Raw genomic sequence first — 19,612 nt, forward strand, 5'->3', positions numbered from 1 at the left:
ATTATCTGAAAATGTTTCAATTTGACCTAAGCAGTGTAACAGCAATACAGAGGGCACCTGATAATTAGAAGCATGACTGTGGCTACAGATAAAATGAGTACTTTCATAATAATCACTTTCAGACATGTATGTAGACTATTTATCCTTTAAAAAACTGCACACAGTTAGGTATTTTTGTTTAAATCATTTTTCTCCAAGCGCTTCTTAAACTGTCTGAATGTGTCAGTGTGACTCTTTTCTGCACAAAGGTATAGTACGTTACCAAAGCTGACAGCAACCACACTTAGTACCTGTCAGTAGGTGTCACTCACTGCACTACAGCCTGAGAGTGAAGATTCTGAATTGAAAACTCCAGAAACATGAGCCACAGCTACAGCTTAAGTTTATATATTTTATATATGTATAAGTTTATATATTTAAAGTAAAAGAAAAGATATGAAAAAAATTAATTTTTTTTGTCATCAACAATTTTTATTTCATTTTAAACTTTGATAGCAGAACTGAAAAATAAATACATAAATAAGTAATTCAAAAACAAACAAACAAACAAACAAACAAACAAACAAACAAACAACAACAAAAAAAACAAAGACAAAGGGAGGTTTCCTATTCTTTCTTCGCACACCAATCCCCACACCACCACTCTGTCCTTACTCCTCTGTTCTTCAAGTTACAGAAAGCCAGCTTCTAAAGGGGGACCAATGAAAGGGAAAAAAACCCAAAAAAATACTTGGACACTGCTAGCACGGGGAGCACAAAGAAACGCAAAGCAGGAGAGGAAGCATAGCTGAATATGTTTCCAAACCAACTTCATTCTAAGCCAAAGACTAGAAAATATGGTGAAGCATATCTTCCCTTTGGCTTTACCTGCACAAATGCCAAGGTAGGTCTCCCCTGCGTAATTGCTTTTCCCTTCGTCCGGAGCACGCGCTGGGCTCTTCAAATCACGGACAAACAGTAAGATAAGATAACCTTTATTAGTCCCACACGTGGGAAATTTGTTTTGTCACAGCAGGAAGTGGACAGTGCAAAAGTTATGACGCAAAAATTAGAATACAATAAGAATAAATACAGTACACAGCTGTACAGAATAGAATAAAATAATATACTATATACAGTAGAATAAAATAAAATAAATATATACAATAAGATAAAAATAGAATACGAATGCTATATACAACTGAGTAAAAATACAACGATGCCAGAAAAGATTATTGCACTTAGTGTTATTGCACATGTGTGGATGTGTGTGTTTGTTCAGTTAAAGTATCCCACATTCTTGATTTTTAGTTCACAAACACTTGTTGTAATGACTAACTACTCCTGACATTTTGGAGATGTTAGCTCTTTATACAGTAAAGTTACAGTGGGATACAAATAACATCAGGCTGATCCTGCCACAATTTGTTCCCCGGTTCAAATCACAGACAAACAGGATCCCACAGCTGTTTATGTTTTTGAACCCATTTTGCACAGAGAGGCATTTTTTGAAAAATGTATTGATAGCAATGTTGAATATTATTACACAGGGAAAAAAACAACTACATGTAAAATAATCACACTGTGATGCCTCTGCCTTTCTAAATGGAGGGACCGTAACTGCGTGTGTATATGTAAGCATGTAAAAACTGCAGATAGTCAGATTAACAGTAACAGTATTTTGTCTCTATCTGCCATTCTTCAATTCATCTCATGTAAACAATAACGTGGCGCACAGCGTGACGTGAAAAAAGGCACATCCCTTTGATGTTGCATGATAAACTCTGTATTCATCGTCCATGCATAAACGGTTGGAGGATGCGTTTGTGCGTGTGTGTGCGTGGGGGGGGGGGGGGGTTCTTAATGAATTTTGAAGCCTCCTCAGGTGAAGAAAATCTGTGCCTTGCTCCATTATGTTTTATTTCTAGAGTGGCAGGGTAGAGCAGGGAGTATTCCACTCCTCTTTCCCTCAACTCCAACTTGATTTGTTTAAAGGACACACGCCGGTCCATGGTTAGTCGGGAGTAATCCGAAAAAAAACATTATCTTCGCCCCACGCCATAGAATCTGGCCTTTCTCTCTGGCCACCCGAAGAATGCATTCTTAAGCACATAATTACTTCAGTAACTTGAGAGAGCTGATCTAGATACAATATTGATGTCGAGCTTGTAGTTTTGGGGTCCCATGTTGGCTGAGAGAGTCCTGTGCCTCTACCTAGTCCACAAATAGAAAAAAAAATCTCTGGTGTTTGTTCACTGAGTCCTGAAAAATCTGTGGAGGGTCTCGTAGGCTGACAGATGTTGAGGTTTCCTTTTACTATGAAAAATAAACTGAGACCTGCTTTACAGTTAGGGTTTCCAGAGAGGATCTGCACACTCTGATACAGACATGCTCTGTTGAATAAGGGGTGACACCTTGCAGTGTGGTCAGAGTCAAAGACCAGCCATCTGTGATAAATGTCTGCTAACAGAATAGTTCTGGTGACTAACTTTGCTTCTGCAGATTTGTTGTTTGTTTGTATTGTTTGCTGCCCTGATTGGGGAGTCTCTTCTAACTGAGCTGGTCACACACTAAACCAACACATCACATAATGATGGTGACTGTGAAGTTCACCATGCAAGAAACGACAGAGTTTATATGTTCATACACAAATTTGTAGTAACCAAATCAGTTTACAATTAAATGTTTTAATTTTTTCTAACAGAAAATAAATGCAATAAGTTAAAAAGCCATAAATATTTCTTTATTCCACTAATCTGATCAGACACGTTGGTGAAGAATTACAGAATTTCCCCATGTTGTTCTTTACGTGTGAAAACACTGCACTGAAACTGATGGGAAATACAAAAGGTTTCTTCGACCTGATAGTAAAGTGTCAGACGCAACAGTGTCTATGAATTCTAACACTGAAATGACATCAGGAGCTCACAAAGCTTTTAAATTAGAGTAACACTTAAGGTCAGTGGATTAGATTGAGGAGAGGAAATAATTCCACTGATCTCTGTTAGTTTCTGATCTTTCTTCTTTTTAAACTTTTTGAAAGTAGATGGTGCAAACAAACTGTATCAGGCCTACCTCATAAGAATAAGAACATGTTAACTAATTATAGCCTTACTAGATCTCGTATTGTCTTTTTAAAGCCACACTTACAAACACAAAGTAAAAGAAGGTGAAGGAATTTATAAAAACAGAATTACAGATAAACTACTTACTGTTTTGGGCTCTTTGTCCTTCCCCTGGATGATAGGTTTGTGCTAGTGAAGCATGAATCTCTCTGGGGACTTTGTGTTTGAGTAAAAATTTGCCTGTTGTTCTTATGAACCCTGTGTCACATGTGTTTAGCTGGTTTCAGCTTCATGTTTGTTTTCTTTTTTGTCCCTGTCAAGTTTGTGCATCTTAGTCTCTGTCTCAGTGTTTGTTTCCTGTTTTATTTCTGTCTTATTTTGGCCCTTTGTGCATTTAAACCCTTAGTTGGGAATAAATGTGGATTTTCTGCTTCAGAAGATAAAGGTCAGTTTTGTGATTTATGAAGTTTGCCCTTTAATCTGGATTTTGGCTCAGCTTCCAGCTACACTGTGACATAACTATGGCAATGATGAGATACAGATCTCCAGTGAAGGTGTCACCATGATGAGCAAAGCAAGGCTTCATGAAAGATTTGAAGTGTTTGTGATTCAAAACAATCTGAAACCATCTCCACAGTGGCACCTGCTGGACAATTTGGCTATTGTCATCTCTTGATCATATTCTCTGAAATGGTGACACAGACAAGTTCTGCACATCCGCATCCGCAGAGAGAGAGCTTAAGCTACACGCTCTCCTACAAACAACGGCTCTTTTCAGAGCCACCTCACTCACTTGCACCAAAAGCTCGCTCCTTTACTGTTTTTATTAGTATTGTTTTTATAATATAAGTCTTATGCTCACACTTAAATCTTCATGCTGTTTCTATACCAGAAGTTACAGTTGGGATCAACGTGGAATTCACTGACTTTATTTTCAGAATTGCCTCATTCACTATGGTCAATGTGATTGGCTGTGCCTTTCAGGGAGCTGTTTACGTCTTGATGCATTCTCAGTCACCCAGGAAAGTAAATCTCCAGAAAGTTGATTCTGTTCATAGATGCAAAACAAACATGTAAACATATCCTGACATATTCATAGGGTTAATTTTTGAGACAAAATATCATGAGGTAGTCATGATTTTGCAAATATTCCACCTTGGAGTGCACTTTGCACAAATTGTTTTAATAATGGTGTAGTGGTGGAGTAATGGTGATACAAGAATCACAGGTGAAGTTGGATGATGACTTGGTGGTTCATGACTGTATTTGAAGCACATGTGTGACTGCATGTATGTGGAATGGCTCACTGTTATTCATCAGGTGACAGAGGCAGCTCTGCCATGTTGTAGCTCGGACAGAGGTGAAGAGGCGAGGTCACAGGTGACTGACTGATGATTTGGTGCTATAGATTAACTAGTATTTATTATCATGACAATTGTTAGGCTGCTGATGTAAATTGTTTCATTAGTGTATATTTGACAAAGAATCTGAATTGACATGTCTCACTTTTTATATGGCACGAATCCATGTGTTATTTTATCAGGTAGCAATATGTCCTAGTGCAGTCAGAGGGGAAGAGCCAGGCCCAAAGGTGAGGCACATCAAGCACACAATAATTTTAATCTGAGGATAAAACACATGTACTGAGGCTGAAAGAAGCTTCAGTGCTCTCACAAGACTAAAAAGATGGCTAAGGTCAACAATGACTCAAATGAGATTAAACAATCCTGATGTATGCCATGTCCACCAGGAGAGTCTGGACAGTATAGATGTAAAACAAATATGCCAGCAGTTTATCTCAGTTAACAAGAGGAGCAGGCATGTGTTTGGCTCCTTCACATAGTGGACATTGAGTTGTTGTGTGGGACACCAGTAGTCCATGTCTTTTGCTGTAACAGTAGTTCATGTTGAGAATAAAACATCCCAGCTCACTGATTTGATCGGGGCAATATTGTGCCTAAAATGTTGCATCATTTTGCTGAGAGATCTTTTACTTTGTGGTAATCGTAGTTGGACAAAAACCACCAGGTCAATAAGTGTTCCCTTAGTGCTAATGTATAAGAGATGTTGGTGCACTATAACTGAAGTAATGTTATTAAGTCCTTAAAGTTATATTCTTTTATTGTCATGACTGTATTTCAAGCTTCTTTTTTTTTTTTTTTTTGGTATGATACCTGATTTATATGGAATATGACTGAAGCAAACAAAAGTCTAAAATACTTACTCAGTCATTTGTTTAATGGTAATTTAACATTAAGTAATTCACATATAAAACTATGAACGCATGTAGAATAGCAAATGTAGGCAAGTGTATTTCTCCTTTTTTTTTTTTATCAAGAAACAAAGACAAAAGCAGGGCAGGGTTCGGTGGTTGAATCATCCGTCCCCACCACTGCCAAAACACGCCCTTGTCAGGATCATCCCCCACCACCTGCAGCTGGCCGTCCACAACGACGAAGAGCTGAACAAGCTGCTTGGCTGAGTGACGATCGCTCAGGGTGGTGTGCTGCACAACATCCAGGCCAAGAAGACTGAGAAAGCTAAATAAAATCCTGCGACTGTCTTAGAGCAACTAACGGCTCTTGTAAGAGCCACTCACCTCTGAGAGTACACTTGGTTAAAGTAATGACACTAAATCTTTAATCCATAGGTGTCAAACTCATGTTCACACTAGAACTGAAGTGGGACAGCCCTGTTAGTCTATCAGTATGTGCAACACATTTAGTTGTTTTAGTACATGAATAAAAATCTGACTGACTTAAATTGTGAAGTTATTACCCAGACTTTTCTTTTTAAAAACTTGCTTTGAAACCAGAGATCTGTGTCGTAAGTGCATACGATAAGATTAGATGACCTTTATTAGTCCCACAGGTGGGAAATTTATTTTGTTACAGCAAAAGTGCAAAGTTATGTAGCGGAAATTAGAAAACATTGGTATGCAATAGAATAAAATAGAATACAAATGCTATATACAACTGAGTAAGAAAATAGAAAAGTACAACTTTGTCAGAAAAAAAGAATTGCACATATAGCAGTCTTATTGCACTTGTGTGGATGTGTGTGTTTGATCAGCTGCAAGTCTTTGTTGTAGAGTCTGACAGCAGTGGGGAGGAAAGACCTGAGTAATCTCTCTGTCCCACATCGTGGGTGCTGCAGCCTGCCACTAAAGGAGCTGCTCAGTGCTGTCAGAGTTTATGCTGTCAGAAGCATAAACATTGTCTCTAACTTCTGAAGTTCAGTTTGTGGTCATGTCAGTTATTGTAACGTTGTGAAGAAAAGCACGCATTACAGCTGAATCTTATAGCAAAACGAAGAGTCAATATAATATTGTAGCGTCCCTCGACAGAAGATCAGCGTTCCGGTTACCGGTGTTTATTCAGAATAGTAACACGGGCTACTGTGGGCCGTAGCCAACGCCAAAACAGGGGAAAAAAGTGCGCTCTACAGCAACAGCACAACCACCGACACTCTTCTCTCTTCCGCCAACCACACACACACACACACACCTGCTCTCCTCCAGACTTTGTCATTGGTAGCTAATCTGATTGACAGGCTAACCGGCCTCTAGACTACTGCACATTCAAGGACACTCAGTAAATCACCATGCTGCGGGTGTGGTCCAACTATGCCATAAGTAATTTGCAATTCTCAACACAGAACACTGATAACACAACAGTCAACTAACTTGTAACCCAGTCCGTTACAATATGTAGGCAATGTCAGTCGGTAATCGTTCGTGAAGTTCTAACACACTACATCAGCAGTCGGTATGGAAATACTGGCAGGTATTTCACTAATATTTTCAAGACTTCAGAAAAAAAAATATAACACCATAACAGAACAGCTCTCAAAGTGAAGTGTGTGGCTCTTAAAAGAGCCGTTTGATGGATTAGGGCGAATGAGTTTAACCGCCGAAGCCGTACAGAGTGCGGCCCTGCCTCTTCAGAGCGTACACCACATCCATGGCGGTCACAGTCTTCCTCTTGGCGTGCTCAGTGTACGTGACGGCATCACGGATGACGTTCTCCAGGAACACCTTGAGCACACCGCGGGTCTCCTCGTAGATCAGACCGTAAATACGCTTCACTCCGCCACGGCGAGCCAGACGACGGATAGCGGGTTTGGTGATGCCCTGGATGTTATCACGGAGAACTTTACGGTGATGCTTGGCGCCTCCTTTACTTTTTTTTTTAAACACTTTATTTAAAGTATACAAAATTACATATAAAATGTACACACACATACAATTACATATACAAAACCGTGATCACACACCACTCACCAAAGAAAAAGTCAAACAAGGAGGAAAATCGAGCATCTGAGTCCACAAACCACTTTTAAAACTTACAATTTCAATACATTCCGGGGGAAAACTTTCCCAAGTTTCAGGTCCACTGTTCGTCTTCTCCGCAGATCTGTAATGATATGTTTACTCACCACATCACTACTTATCATCTTTTGTTCAAGTACTCCTTTGGCACGGGTTTTCCAAATATGTGTGTTTATTACACACATTACTAACCAAAAGAGTCTCCTTTTGTCGTCACACATTTTTTCTTTAAACAAACCATATTTAACTGCTTTAATATTAACATCCACATCATAGCCAATCTCTGTCATCTTCTGTCTTATCTCAGTTGTCCTATAACAATCCAATAGAAGATGTTCTAGGGTCTCATCTTTATCACAGTTGGTCATGGGACATTTCATGGTGGTAACGAAACAACTCCACTGTACCACTGCTCTCACAGGGAGGCGCCCGAGCAAGATGAGCCATACCACGTCTCTCATGCTTTCGGATAATATTTTGTCTTGTATATTTTTAACTATTAATAGATTTTCATCTTGATTTGCATACTTATATTGAATTACACCTTCATTTTTGGTTTCATTAATTTTTTTATAGATATTACAGAGTTACACACCAAAGTTTATAGCTAAACCAACTAATTTGCAACGTCAGAGGTCAGGGTTCAGCAACTTAATGGAATTCTTGAGAGCTTTAAGGTCGCATGATATGCTCTGAGAACACAATGGGATGAATAGCCGCCTTGAGACCAGGAGGCCCAGGTTCGAATCCTGCTCAAACCCACTACTGTCCTTAAAACAGGGGTTGACTAAGCGTAGATGTAAGTGACTTTGCAAAATGTCCCATATTTAGCAGCAGTGGTGCTGAACATGTTGCTAACAGCTCCACATTTTCCTCCCTCTGTACCTGGGTAGTTTCTGCAGCACCAAAGAAGTCCACCTGTCCCTCTCCTCACGTTGTTATGATTTCCTATTGTGTTTGACAAGGTTTGTGATCTTGCCACAGTGTCATGTACTACGTGTTGTCTGTTTCCATGAGCGTAGAAACTGCTTTAATTATCAAGCGAGTGAACCATGATGAGTGTCTACAGTGGTAGTTATGAAGCTAATAATTAGTGACATCCTATTTATTCTAAATTAGTAAGATGAGCAATGAGGTTGAACAAGGCACAAGCCTCAACCACTCAGCAGGAGAGACTGAGAGCTTTTTGCTTTAGTTTTAATTTGACTTTATATTAAGACCCTCTATTCTTGTCTTGTGAATAAAAGAAACACACTGCTTAAGCACTCATGATAGTATATTTTGAAGGTGGATTTCAGTCCCTGACTATGTAAGACGACATGAATGAACATACATTTCAAAATAAATCAAGATACATAATCTACATTTCCCAATACACAAAATGTTACAGACACAGTCACAGCAAGAAGGATGTTTGCTCAGAGAGAAGTGTGTGGCTCTTAAAAGAGCCTTTGTTTTTGGTGAAGCCGAGCGCTTTGCGTTTACTTGGCCTTGGCGGGCTTCTCGGTCTTCTTGGGCAGCAGCACAGCCTGGATGTTGGGCAGCACACCACCCTGAGCGATGGTGACTCCCCCCAGGAGCTTGTTGAGCTCCTCGTCATTGCGCACAGCCAGCTGCAAGTGACGCGGGATGATACGAGTCTTCTTGTTGTCGCGGGCTGCGTTGCCAGCCAGCTCCAGGATCTCAGCGGTCAGGTACTCGAGCACAGCTGCCAGGGGCGCCGGCTCCTACACGCTCGGCATAGTTGCCTTTATGCAGCAGTCTGTGGACACCACCCACGGGGAACTGAAGCCCGGCACGGGATGAGCGGGTCTTGGCCTTAGCTCTGGCTTTGCCTCCAGTCTTGCATATTTTATCATTTATTTTATATACACACACATATGAACAACCAAGCTTACATATACACACCATCGGCATGAATGTCATGGTAATTTTGGGCTTTTTATTATTTTAAAACTTTCCCAGAGTGGAATGATTGTTCACCATTCATCTTCAGTGACTTTAAAAAACAAAAAAAACAAGAATTCATTTTGGATTGTCTCTTATCCACACAGGGTCAAAATATAAATGCAGGCTCAAATATATACATGCACTTACTTACATTTTTTAATAATTGGTGCTGAAGGTTCTACAGTGTCTTAGGTCGACAAAGCCAAGGTCTAATAACTCGTCGTTAGCGACTGATTACAACTTTTAGTGACTGAGAGGTTGCCAACCAAGAAAGAAGCTCCTCCTCCAAAAGCAAACCCTTTAAGCTCGACTGAAATTTGCAGCTGTCCACATGTGAACAAGCCTTCTGGAAAAATGTTTTATGGTCAAAGATGTGACAAAGATTGAGACAATAAAGAGGTATGTTTAGGAGGAGCACAGGTGAGGCTTTCAAATGGACAAACACTGTAGCAACTGTCAAGCTTGGTGGTGGTAGCAGCATGCTCTGGGGCTGTTTTGCTTCCAGCAATACTGGCAGAATATTAAAGGAGGAGGACTACCTCCAAATTCGTCAACTTTTTCTCAAATCAAGAGCTGGACAGGACAACAATCCAAAAACTAAACCTGGTTTTGGAATAGATAAGGCAAGCTTCAGGAATCACCTTCCCCGACCCTAATGGAAATGTGTGGACTATGCTTAAAAGGAAAACAACCAGAGTTAGAAATTCTCATGCACCCAATTCTTGTGGGGTTTTTTTAAGCCATTAAAGGCACATCCTGTATGTCTGATATGATTGATTATGCTCAATAATCGATCCTGGAAAAAGGACACTTCAAATAACTAATTAAAACCCACAGAAAACCCCAAATTACAACGGCTTTCATGAATCTGATGGGAATACATGACTGAAATTTTAACTTGTTGCACTTTTGTCTCTTTCCCTTTGATAATGACAAAAATTTTAGTTCCTTTAGCAAATAAAAAAAATGTATAATCACACATTTTACAGCTTGGAGTATAAATATGGCCTTTTTAACAGGTATATTATTAGATGTTCATTTAGGGTGGTACTTAGCAAACAGTAATGTGGCATGTCGCAGTTTTCATTATCCTTATATCTATATCTGAATACGTCAGCTAACATTAAACAAAAAGAATAAACAAAGGTAAATTCAGAGGAAAGCCTTTCCAGGAAAAACAAGTCGAGCACATCGAAACAGGCTCAAACTGTCTGTTCAAGTCAGGAAAAAATGTATAATACAAAACGCACTTTCATGTCATCTCTGAGAGATGCAGCTGTTGCTACCTTATCTTTTATGTTACTTGGGATACCAAATAATGTGTTACTATCTGTTACAGGAAAAATGATTCTATGTTTCTTTACCTTCTTTTAAATGTACAAAGATGCCTTTTGTCTGCCCTTTGCCTATGGTTAGATTAGTTTAGAATGATCTTTTTAGACTTTCCCAGCAAAGACATCTTGTTTCTGGGACATATTGTTTTAGATTGTTTTATCTCTCACAGCCTTCTCCCAGCTCTCTGCTGACGAGACTAGTGCCACATATGGAGTTGTTTATTTTATTTGTTTTGTATTTTCTTATCCTGTTCTCACTGTCTTTCCTATAAAAATTACCAAGCCACTGTGCATGGGGTGAGTTGTTCTTAGCAGCTCACCCGTGTACACGTTTGATAAAGAAAGTAACTTTGTCTCATTGTGTCTTTATTTCTCCTGGGTCTTTTACAGAGTTTTCCCCCGACATTTCTTGGTCCTTCGAGCCGGATCGCCTCCATCGTGTCCCATCTCCGTGACCAGTCCACGTTGCTCGCCTGTCGACAGCTCACATACTAGGTGTGTGATAAAAGACCAAGAGCGTTAAATTCGAGTCTTGGCCAACGTTCTTAGAAAGCGACCCACGGTGGTGGGGCCCGATCGAGGTGGACCAGACCCGGCGACACTGACCAGGTAGATACAGACACACTGACACAATCTTGCGTAAAAGCGCATTTTGAATTCAGGGAATTTAAAATAGCGGAAGTAGCTCGTCGACTGGTAGCTTTGGAAGCTCGTCGACTGGTAGCGTAGCTCGTCGACTGGTAGCTCTGGGAGCTCGTCGACTGGTAGCTTTGGAGCTCTGGGTAGCTCCCCCAGCTGGGTCTAGACTGGGTCTAGGGAGTAAGTAGCTCTGGGAGCTCCCCTTATTATAAGGGTTCCGGTCGCGCGCGTCGAAGCTGTGAATGTGTGTGTGTGTATTGTTTTAATTAATGGAGCAAGCTGAATTTTCACGGTCCAATAAGAGACTGAGCTGCTCCTACTGTGTTTTTCTTTTACTGTTATTCACTGACGTGCTGGTGAGTTGAGAGAACGGTCGAGTTCCGTCTCGTAAAGTTCACACCGCTTTTGGAAATAGTCCGAAAGTAGAAGGGCGTGTGAGCAACCACTCTCGTCTCTAATACCAGCGAAGGTGATAGCAGCTGTATTGTGTATATATTACTTAAACAAAAATAAGTAAATACATAAATAAGATGGGTAATCAAGCAAGTGAAATTAAAACTCACCCCTGCTGACGAGCAGTGGTGAGAAAAGAAAAGTCCAGACGCCGGACAAAAACAGTGTCTGTAAACTGAGAGATTTAAGAAAACAAAATATAAACAGTCAGAAGAACAGAACTCAACTGCCAGTTTAGTAAAACCAGAAGACGAGACACCGTGCAGTTCCCACAATCCTTTTAGTAAACCAACACTCACTCCTGCAGCCGCATCTGCAGCAACACCCATATCAGGAAGAACTTAATAATCCCTTATTAAGTGAAATCTAGAGATCAAAGTAGTTTGTAGTTTAAAAGGGTTGAAAACAGACCCCACTGAGTAGATATAAATATAAAAAGTACGAAATAAAGATGAACAAAGGGAAAGTTACAGTAGAAATTATCTTTAGAGTACTTGAAATTAATAATAGCAAGGATAACAACCTGTAAAGTGATATTAACAATGAAACACAGTTGACATGATGACCATGCCCACAATGTATAAAATGAATATAAAGCAAATAATTCACACGAAAATATTTTAATAAGGTATATTAAGGCTGTGTCATTGTTCAGCCAAGGACAGTGTGTGAAAAGGTAACTGTCTCCACCCTGGGAAAAGGATGATTCTGCAGGTCATCTGAAGCCCTTGATGGATACAAAATAAAATATAAATAATACATTATAATAGAACTGCCTGGTCCGCCATGCAACAGAGAGAACAAATGTGACCGCAGATTGGATGAATTCAAAATTATCTGTTTGCTGAATAAGATGATCCTAACTATCAAATTGGCTCAGTAGTAGTATAGTGGTACACACTGATAAAATATTATAATATGCTATTGCTGTCATATAAGACAAAGAGGATAATATTAACAATGACATAATATTAATATGAAGAGGCACCTTAATCGGTTATGATGTGAGGTGAATAATTGTTAAGCAGTAGTCTGCATCAAGCTTAAGGTTTGCTGAAACTCAGTGTAATGACATGTGAGATGAAGACAATACAGAGAATAACTAAACTAATGAAGTGCATAGAGGCACTTGACCAGCTTGAAACCTATCATCCTAGAATGACACATTGCTGAGATATAGAGCACACCTATAATAACAACCAATAAGCAAAACCCTGTAGACAACAGCTAAAACTACAGGATTGAGAAGCTGAATTAAATATGTAGACACTGCTAAGCTGATGAGCATGTTCCACATGTTCTTTTTCTTTTTTGTTTCTTTTAGAGCAGAAGCTGCTGTAACACACCCAAAGAAAGACTCTAGGTCTGACCAACCGTCTCAGTCGTGGGCAAAAAGATGACAGTCAATAAAATTCTAAAAGATAATTTATTGACAAAAAATATATCAAGAGATAAAAGATAAAACAGTCCAGTGTCCCACTTAAGAATTGTATAAAAACACACAGTCCCAAGGCCAGAGCCAGCTATGCCACACGGCCAAGTTGCACCCCACATGTTGCCTCTAACAGGGTTAGAAGTTGTCCTTGGAGACCCACCACCCTGCAAGCATATAGTCAGTGGTCACTCAAGCCTCTGCAACTCTGCTGCCTTTAGGCTGTGGCATATAATAGGCCCTGGACTGCACAGAGAGACAAAACAACACAGCAGTGTTTGTAGTGTGGGCTATATGTAGACCAGTGTATCAGTGCAATCAAGTACACCTGCCTCTAATTAGTCCAACCCCATTCCAGCCATTGGCTCACCAAAAATGTGACAACCACAAAACCACTCCCAACCCAGTGCAACTTCACACAATAATATGGAGCTGAATTAACACAGGCACATTAGTCTACCATGTTACAAGCTGCATGCTATTAAAAGCCAACATATGGAGACTTCTGCCTTGTTCGGGTGGCAGCATTTTTCTTTTTTTCTTTTTCTTTTGTGTCCTGACACGTTTATGTTTTTTGTTTTTGTTTGATTATTTTGTTGGTTTTGGAAACGAATTTAAACGAACTTGTGACCATACTTGAGAATCACAGTGACACATAGTGATTAGGCATATGATTGAAAAATGCCTAGGTTTAGAGCTGTGAGCTATGAGCTGTGAGCAATGCAAAGTTAAATATATATATTTGTATAAATGGGAAACAACCCTAACTTGAAAGTTTGAAATGTGTGAGATCCATGAATTGTTTGAAGAACTAGAAATTATCTAAAACTGCCTTAAGTGAAAATGTAGAGTTGCATCTATTCTCCCAAACAAAAAAAACAAAAAACAAAAAAAGGGAGAAGCATTCTGTAACTTAAAAATAAGGCTGACTGTTGACAACAGACTAAAACACTAATTCGCAGGTGGCTATCAGGAACAGAGAGGCCAGCAAAGTCACAAACACCAAGGCCGCAGACAGCCACGCAGAAACAGCAGATAACATAGAGACAACGCCTGCTAGAACCGTGGAGAGGAAGGTCACTTCACACGAGATTGTTGCGCATGTGAAATACACAAAGATAAACAAATAACCATTTATATAGACAGCCAGTATGTTTTCTCTGCTGTGCATCATTTTGCAAAAAATCTGGAAAACCAGAGGAATGATTACACCAACTGGCAAACCAGCATGCCAACCTCTTACAACGCCTACTGACTCTTTCATTACTACAGGCAACAATTTTGCTGACAGAGCAGCAAAATAGGCGGCACAACAGGCAAACATGACATTGATGGCAGTAAACACACATCAGATTCCACTGGATGTGTTGAAAAATGAACAAAAAGCAGCAAGCACAGCAGAGCAGGCAAAATGGCTAAAACACGGTGCAGTTCTGACAAACGACTTAATGATGTGTTATGGCAAGCCAGTGTTGCCAAAATTCCTCCACAAAATGGCGGCATTAGTGACTCATGGCTGTACGCATTTGTCAACGGGGGGACTGACCAGTATTGTCAACTCTCATTTCTACACTGTAAATTCTACACAATACTCTCATTTCTACACTGTAAATTCTACACTGTAAATTTTGAAACCTCAGCAAAACAATTTGTCAGAACATGCATGACGTGTCAAAAATATAATGCTCAGGGTAACCTGCGACCACAAAGAGGCCGTTTTCCAACTCCGCCTCATCCTTTTCACACAATTCATATGGATTTTATTGAACTAAGCGAATGTCAAGGGTCAAAATACGCCCTAGTGGTTATAGACGTGTTCTCAAAGTGGCCGGAAATCTATCCAGTGAAAAAGGCAGATGCAATTTCAGTAGCAAAGTGCCTGTGCAATCACTTCATACCCACATATGGCATCCCAGCTTTGATACGGTCAGACAACGGCACTCATTTTGTAAATGATGTCATCACTAAGGTCTCTGAAGCACTCGGTTTCAGCATAAAACACCACTGTGCTTATCACCCTCAGAGCGCAGGCCTTGTAGAGAGAACTAACGGCACTATAAAACAAAGGCTCAGGAAATGCATGGCAGAAACAGGAAGGCCGTGGCCTGAATGTTTGGGTTTAGTGAAAATGTGGATGCGCTTAACACAAGGCTCCCATAAACTAACTCCATTTGAAATCATTCATGGCAGGCCGTTTCCACTGCCTATTACCAGTCAACCAATAGACAAAGCAATCAGAGAAAACACATTAGCAGAATGGATGTCTAAGCTGTTAGAAAACAAAGAGATCATTGTACATAATCAACAACCTGATGATGTTTCTCCAGTGTCTTGCAGACTAAAGCCCGGTGACTGGGTTCTGATCAAGGTGCTCCAAAGGAAAAACTGGAGCACACCCAGGTGGGAGGGGCCATACCAAGTCCTCCTCACTACACCGACCGCTTGCAAAATTGCGAAACGACCATCCTGGATCCATCAGAGTCACTGCAGGCGAGTCAGTGAAGCCATCTAAACACAGCTGACGGCAGGCTTGCCCGCTTGTTGTGATCTCGCCCGGTGGAGGGGTCAGCTTTCCTGGCCGGGGGGTCTACTCGCGACAGGAGGGTGTGTTCCGTCGTCATGAGGTGGTGGCTCTTATCAACTGCAGCGGCCCTGACCATGGCCGGGCTCCTCACCTTTGCTTCCGTGAGGGACAACAAGTCACGCTATGTGGAGAAAAGGCAGACACTGTATGACAAAGGAAAGTACACCAAGTTTCCCCATGGCTACGCCACTAACTTCTGGTGGCAGTTTATGAACACTACAGCTCACTTGAATAACAAAACTGACTGCTATGCATGTACCCATATGCCCCTATCCTCACAGACGTCTGGCCTGTGGCCGTACAGCATACCTGAAGATCGCAGTTGGTGTCTGTTGGGCCTGGCAACACATCCAGGCTACGGTACTCTTTGGTCCAAAGCCAACTACAGCATCCCAGCAAAAGCAACCTGGAGGTCATCATCACTCACAAATGTGAACTGTTCCGGACAGACATACCTACTGACCTGGCCCCAAGTCTCAGACCCGCTGCCTGATGTAATTCTACTGAACAAACTGAACGCATCACAACTGCCAGTATGTGTGATGAACAATGGCTCGCGGGCAGTGGGGGAGCTGCCTACTCACCTATGTAAGCACATATACACTTTCTGCCCACCAAGGAACGAGAGGAAGTGTATGGCCTGTTCAATCAACGCCACCTGTGCCAGTAACACGACGCTGATGGGCCTAAACTGTCGCTCCGACTACAGCTACCGAATGCCACTACAAACAAAGACTCAGTACCAGACAGGATGTGCACGGACGGCACCCAGCAGCAGAGGAACCAGAGTTTTGGCTGACTGGTACTTCCTATGTGGCAACAAGGCTTATCTGTCACTCCCTGAAGGTTGGGGAGGTCTGTGCGCCCTGGTGGAATTATCAGATCACGTTTTCTTCATGCAAAGTGTTGCACATCATCCAAGCAGCCGGCAGAGACGTGAAGTGGACATCGCCTCCCCCAATTCTTTCGGCATTACAGTGGACACTGGAGTGCCGGGAGAGTTTCGCATCTGGGGAGGAGGAGTGAAATTCTTACAGAGCTTGATCCCCGGCATTGGAGTTGCCGAGGTGCGGGATCATGTGGAAATCAACCGATATGCTCTGCTACGACACATCAACTTGACTAAGACCCTGGGAACTGCCTTAGCAGGAGAACAGCAGGCCATCAGAACGATGGTGCTGCAGAACAGACTGACACTAGACCTGCTAACAGCATCACAAGGAGGAGTTTGCAAGCTGATCGGGGAAACATGTTGCACTTTTATCCCTGATGGATACGAAACTGGAGGAGACATTTATGAAGCTTTGCAGAATTTGACCGCTCTGCAAAAATATGTCACTGACCACACACCTGGAGCAGCTACAGCACAAGGCTGGCTTGACTGGCTGTTCAGCGGTTCATGGCTGGCTGCTGTAGCAAAGCCATTTTTTCTTCTAGGTCTCATCATGATAGCACTGCTCATATTAGTGTTGTGTGTGTTGCCATGCCTAAGAGTAATGATTTCAAAGATGATAACAACTACAATGACTGCTTATGTTGCCATGCCTCAAGAAGAACAACATCCCGTTGCAATTCTGTTAGAGGAGAACTTGTACTAGCTGCTAATAAATGACGTGGTGATTAAAAATGACTTGTCAAGTGATCATACACTGATTAAAACATTAGTAGGTTATGCAAGTTTTCATGCTTTTATTTTTTTGAAGTCTTCAGTTTTAAACATAAAGTTTTCATTTTAAATATGAAGTTTTCATTATTTTACATATAAAGTTTTCAATTTAAGGTTTGCATCATTTTAAATATAAGGTTTTCATCCTTGTATTTTTTGAAGTTTTCATTTTACATATTAGGTTTTCATCATTTTTTTTAAATACAAAGTTTTCATTTTAGTTTTCATCCTTTTATTTTTTGTAGTTTTAGTTTTATTATTTTTTCTTGTTTATTATTTCATTTACTATGATTTTCATTTACTATGTTTTTCTTTTTATTATTTTCTTTTGTTTTATTCTTTAGACCAAATGACTGCCATTTCTGCTATGCTGACATTTTGAAGATTTTGGAAATTAAAAAATTGCCTAAGATACTTCATAAATAACCTTCATAGACAATTGTTGTATACATTTAAAATAAGTTAAAACAGGAGGGAATGTTACAGGAAAAATGATTCTATGTTTCTTTACCTTCTTTTAAATGTACAAAGATGCCTTTTGTCTGCCCTTTGCCTATGGTTAGATTAGTTTAGAATGATCTTTTTAGACTTTCCCAGCAAAGACATCTTGTTTCTGGGACATATTGTTTTAGATTGTTTTATCTCTCACAGCCTTCTCCCAGCTCTCTGCTGACGAGACTAGTGCCACATATGGAGTTGTTTATTTTATTTGTTTTGTATTTTCTTATCCTGTTCTCACTGTCTTTCCTATAAAAATTACCAAGCCACTGTGCATGGGGTGAGTTGTTCTTAGCAGCTCACCCGTGTACACGTTTGATAAAGAAAGTAACTTTGTCTCATTGTGTCTTTATTTCTCCTGGGTCTTTTACAGAGTTTTCCCCCGACACTATCTAAACAAAATAAATATACAAAAAAACAACACAAAACTGTTTAAAATGTACCTCAAAAAACTGATGGTGACAGCTAAAAATTAACGTCTCACACTACCAACTTTTTTGTTTTTAACCTCTGGGCTGATCAGGCTCCAGAGGTGATATGATGGGAATTAATGTTGAAAAAGTCAATGCACGTCTTTGAAATGTAAAGCCGCTGTGCCCCAACAGGTTTAACAATACCAAAAGAGGATTTAGAGAGATCTCAGTCATGATGTTCTGGACACACCCACACATTCTAAGAAGTGAATTTATGAAGTAAAACAGGTGAAAGCAAGTAAATGTGTTTACCATGAGTGTGTTGGACCGTGGCAGTTTGACAAATCCAACAACAAGGCATAGTGTTTCTTTTGCTTTGGCCTTTGCTTGGATGTACAATATGACGTTCATGCCTCCAAAGATGACTCATCTGGTTTCTGAAGATACTCTTTGACAAGACTGACAATTGTCGATACTTCTGCCATGGCACCTTTACCTTCATCTCCACACACTAGCTTTTTGGCAACGCAGGGGATTTCCACATATCCAAACTCTTTCAGTCTGGATACCTGCTGGGCTGTAATAGGATGCAGCCACATAGCTGTGTTCATTGCAGGGCAGAAGAGAAGAGGACGACTGGTATCCCAGGTTCTTACCACACACGTCAGCAGATTATCACAAATACCACTAGCAATCTTTCCAAGACTGTTGGCATCAAGAGGGGCAATGACAAGTAGATCTGCCCAACGCCTTAGCTCAATGTGTAGCACAGGGTCAGATCTCTGTTTCCACAGCTCCCATTCATCCTCGTCACTGTAGATTTTGACTGACACCTCAGCAGAATTATAGAAGTGCTTGGCATGCTCTGTAGTGACTACTCGTACATCCACCCCAGAGAGTTCAAGAAGCTGGGAGACCAAAAGAGGCAGTTTCAAGGCTGCAACACTCCCTGTCACTCCAACAAGGACATTAAATGTCCCGGAAGTTTTCAACAAATCAGTTTTTAAACTTGACATGTGGTCGTCTTGCTGCCTGTCAGCAAAAAGAGCAAAAAGAGTCTTGCTTTTTTTTTTTTCATCTTTAAAGTCTGTGAGCCTCCAACCGGCGCGCAACGTTTCACGTCCTGTGTAACTAAAACGATTTCCTGTGTGCTCTCAGTAACGTGCTGCAGGATTGTTTAAGATACAAACACTGCAGGCCGGCAGCTCCGCCTCCGTCCTCTTCACATGCTCAGACCATCTGAGCCCCTCTGATTTCTGTCAAAACATT

General features: G+C 40.7%; 2 protein-coding genes and 2 pseudogenes across 2 annotated transcripts; 1 reads left to right on the forward strand and 3 right to left on the reverse strand.

Moving 5' to 3' along the window:
• Nucleotides 1-6,943: 6,943 nt before the first annotated feature.
• On the reverse strand, nt 6,944-7,486 carry LOC146713966 (histone H4-like). The gene is made up of 2 exons (XM_085439368.1): nt 7,482-7,486; nt 6,944-7,225 (listed from the first exon to the last, which is right to left on the reverse strand). The coding sequence occupies exons 1-2, from the start codon at nt 7,484-7,486 to the stop codon at nt 6,949-6,951; spliced, it is 282 nt and encodes a 93-aa protein (XP_085295494.1). The 3' UTR covers nt 6,944-6,948.
• A 1,328-nt stretch (nt 7,487-8,814) lies between these two features.
• On the reverse strand, nt 8,815-10,025 carry LOC146713967 (histone H2A-like; annotated as a pseudogene).
• Nucleotides 10,026-12,381: 2,356 nt separating this feature from the next.
• On the forward strand, nt 12,382-17,705 carry LOC146713968 (uncharacterized). The gene has a single exon (XM_085450530.1). It carries the CDS (start codon nt 15,802-15,804, stop codon nt 17,362-17,364), a length of 1,563 nt encoding a protein of 520 aa, XP_085306656.1. The 5' UTR covers nt 12,382-15,801; the 3' UTR covers nt 17,365-17,705.
• Nucleotides 17,706-18,340: 635 nt separating this feature from the next.
• Nucleotides 18,341-19,413, reverse strand: LOC146713969 (phosphopantothenoylcysteine decarboxylase pseudogene; annotated as a pseudogene).
• Between the last annotated feature and the right edge of the window lie 199 nt (nt 19,414-19,612).

The sequence above is a fragment of the Copadichromis virginalis genome, linkage group LG3 (assembly GCF_057382275.1).
Source record: "Copadichromis virginalis isolate Kocher_CV1m ecotype Utaka linkage group LG3, C_Virginalis_male_GT1.1, whole genome shotgun sequence".
Classification (NCBI taxonomy): domain Eukaryota; kingdom Metazoa; phylum Chordata; class Actinopteri; order Cichliformes; family Cichlidae; genus Copadichromis; species Copadichromis virginalis.

Coding starts and splice junctions, on each gene's coding strand:
- LOC146713968 (XM_085450530.1), top strand. CDS start 15,802: ATGAGGTGGTGGCTCTTATCAACTGCAGCGGCCCTGACCATGGCCGGG.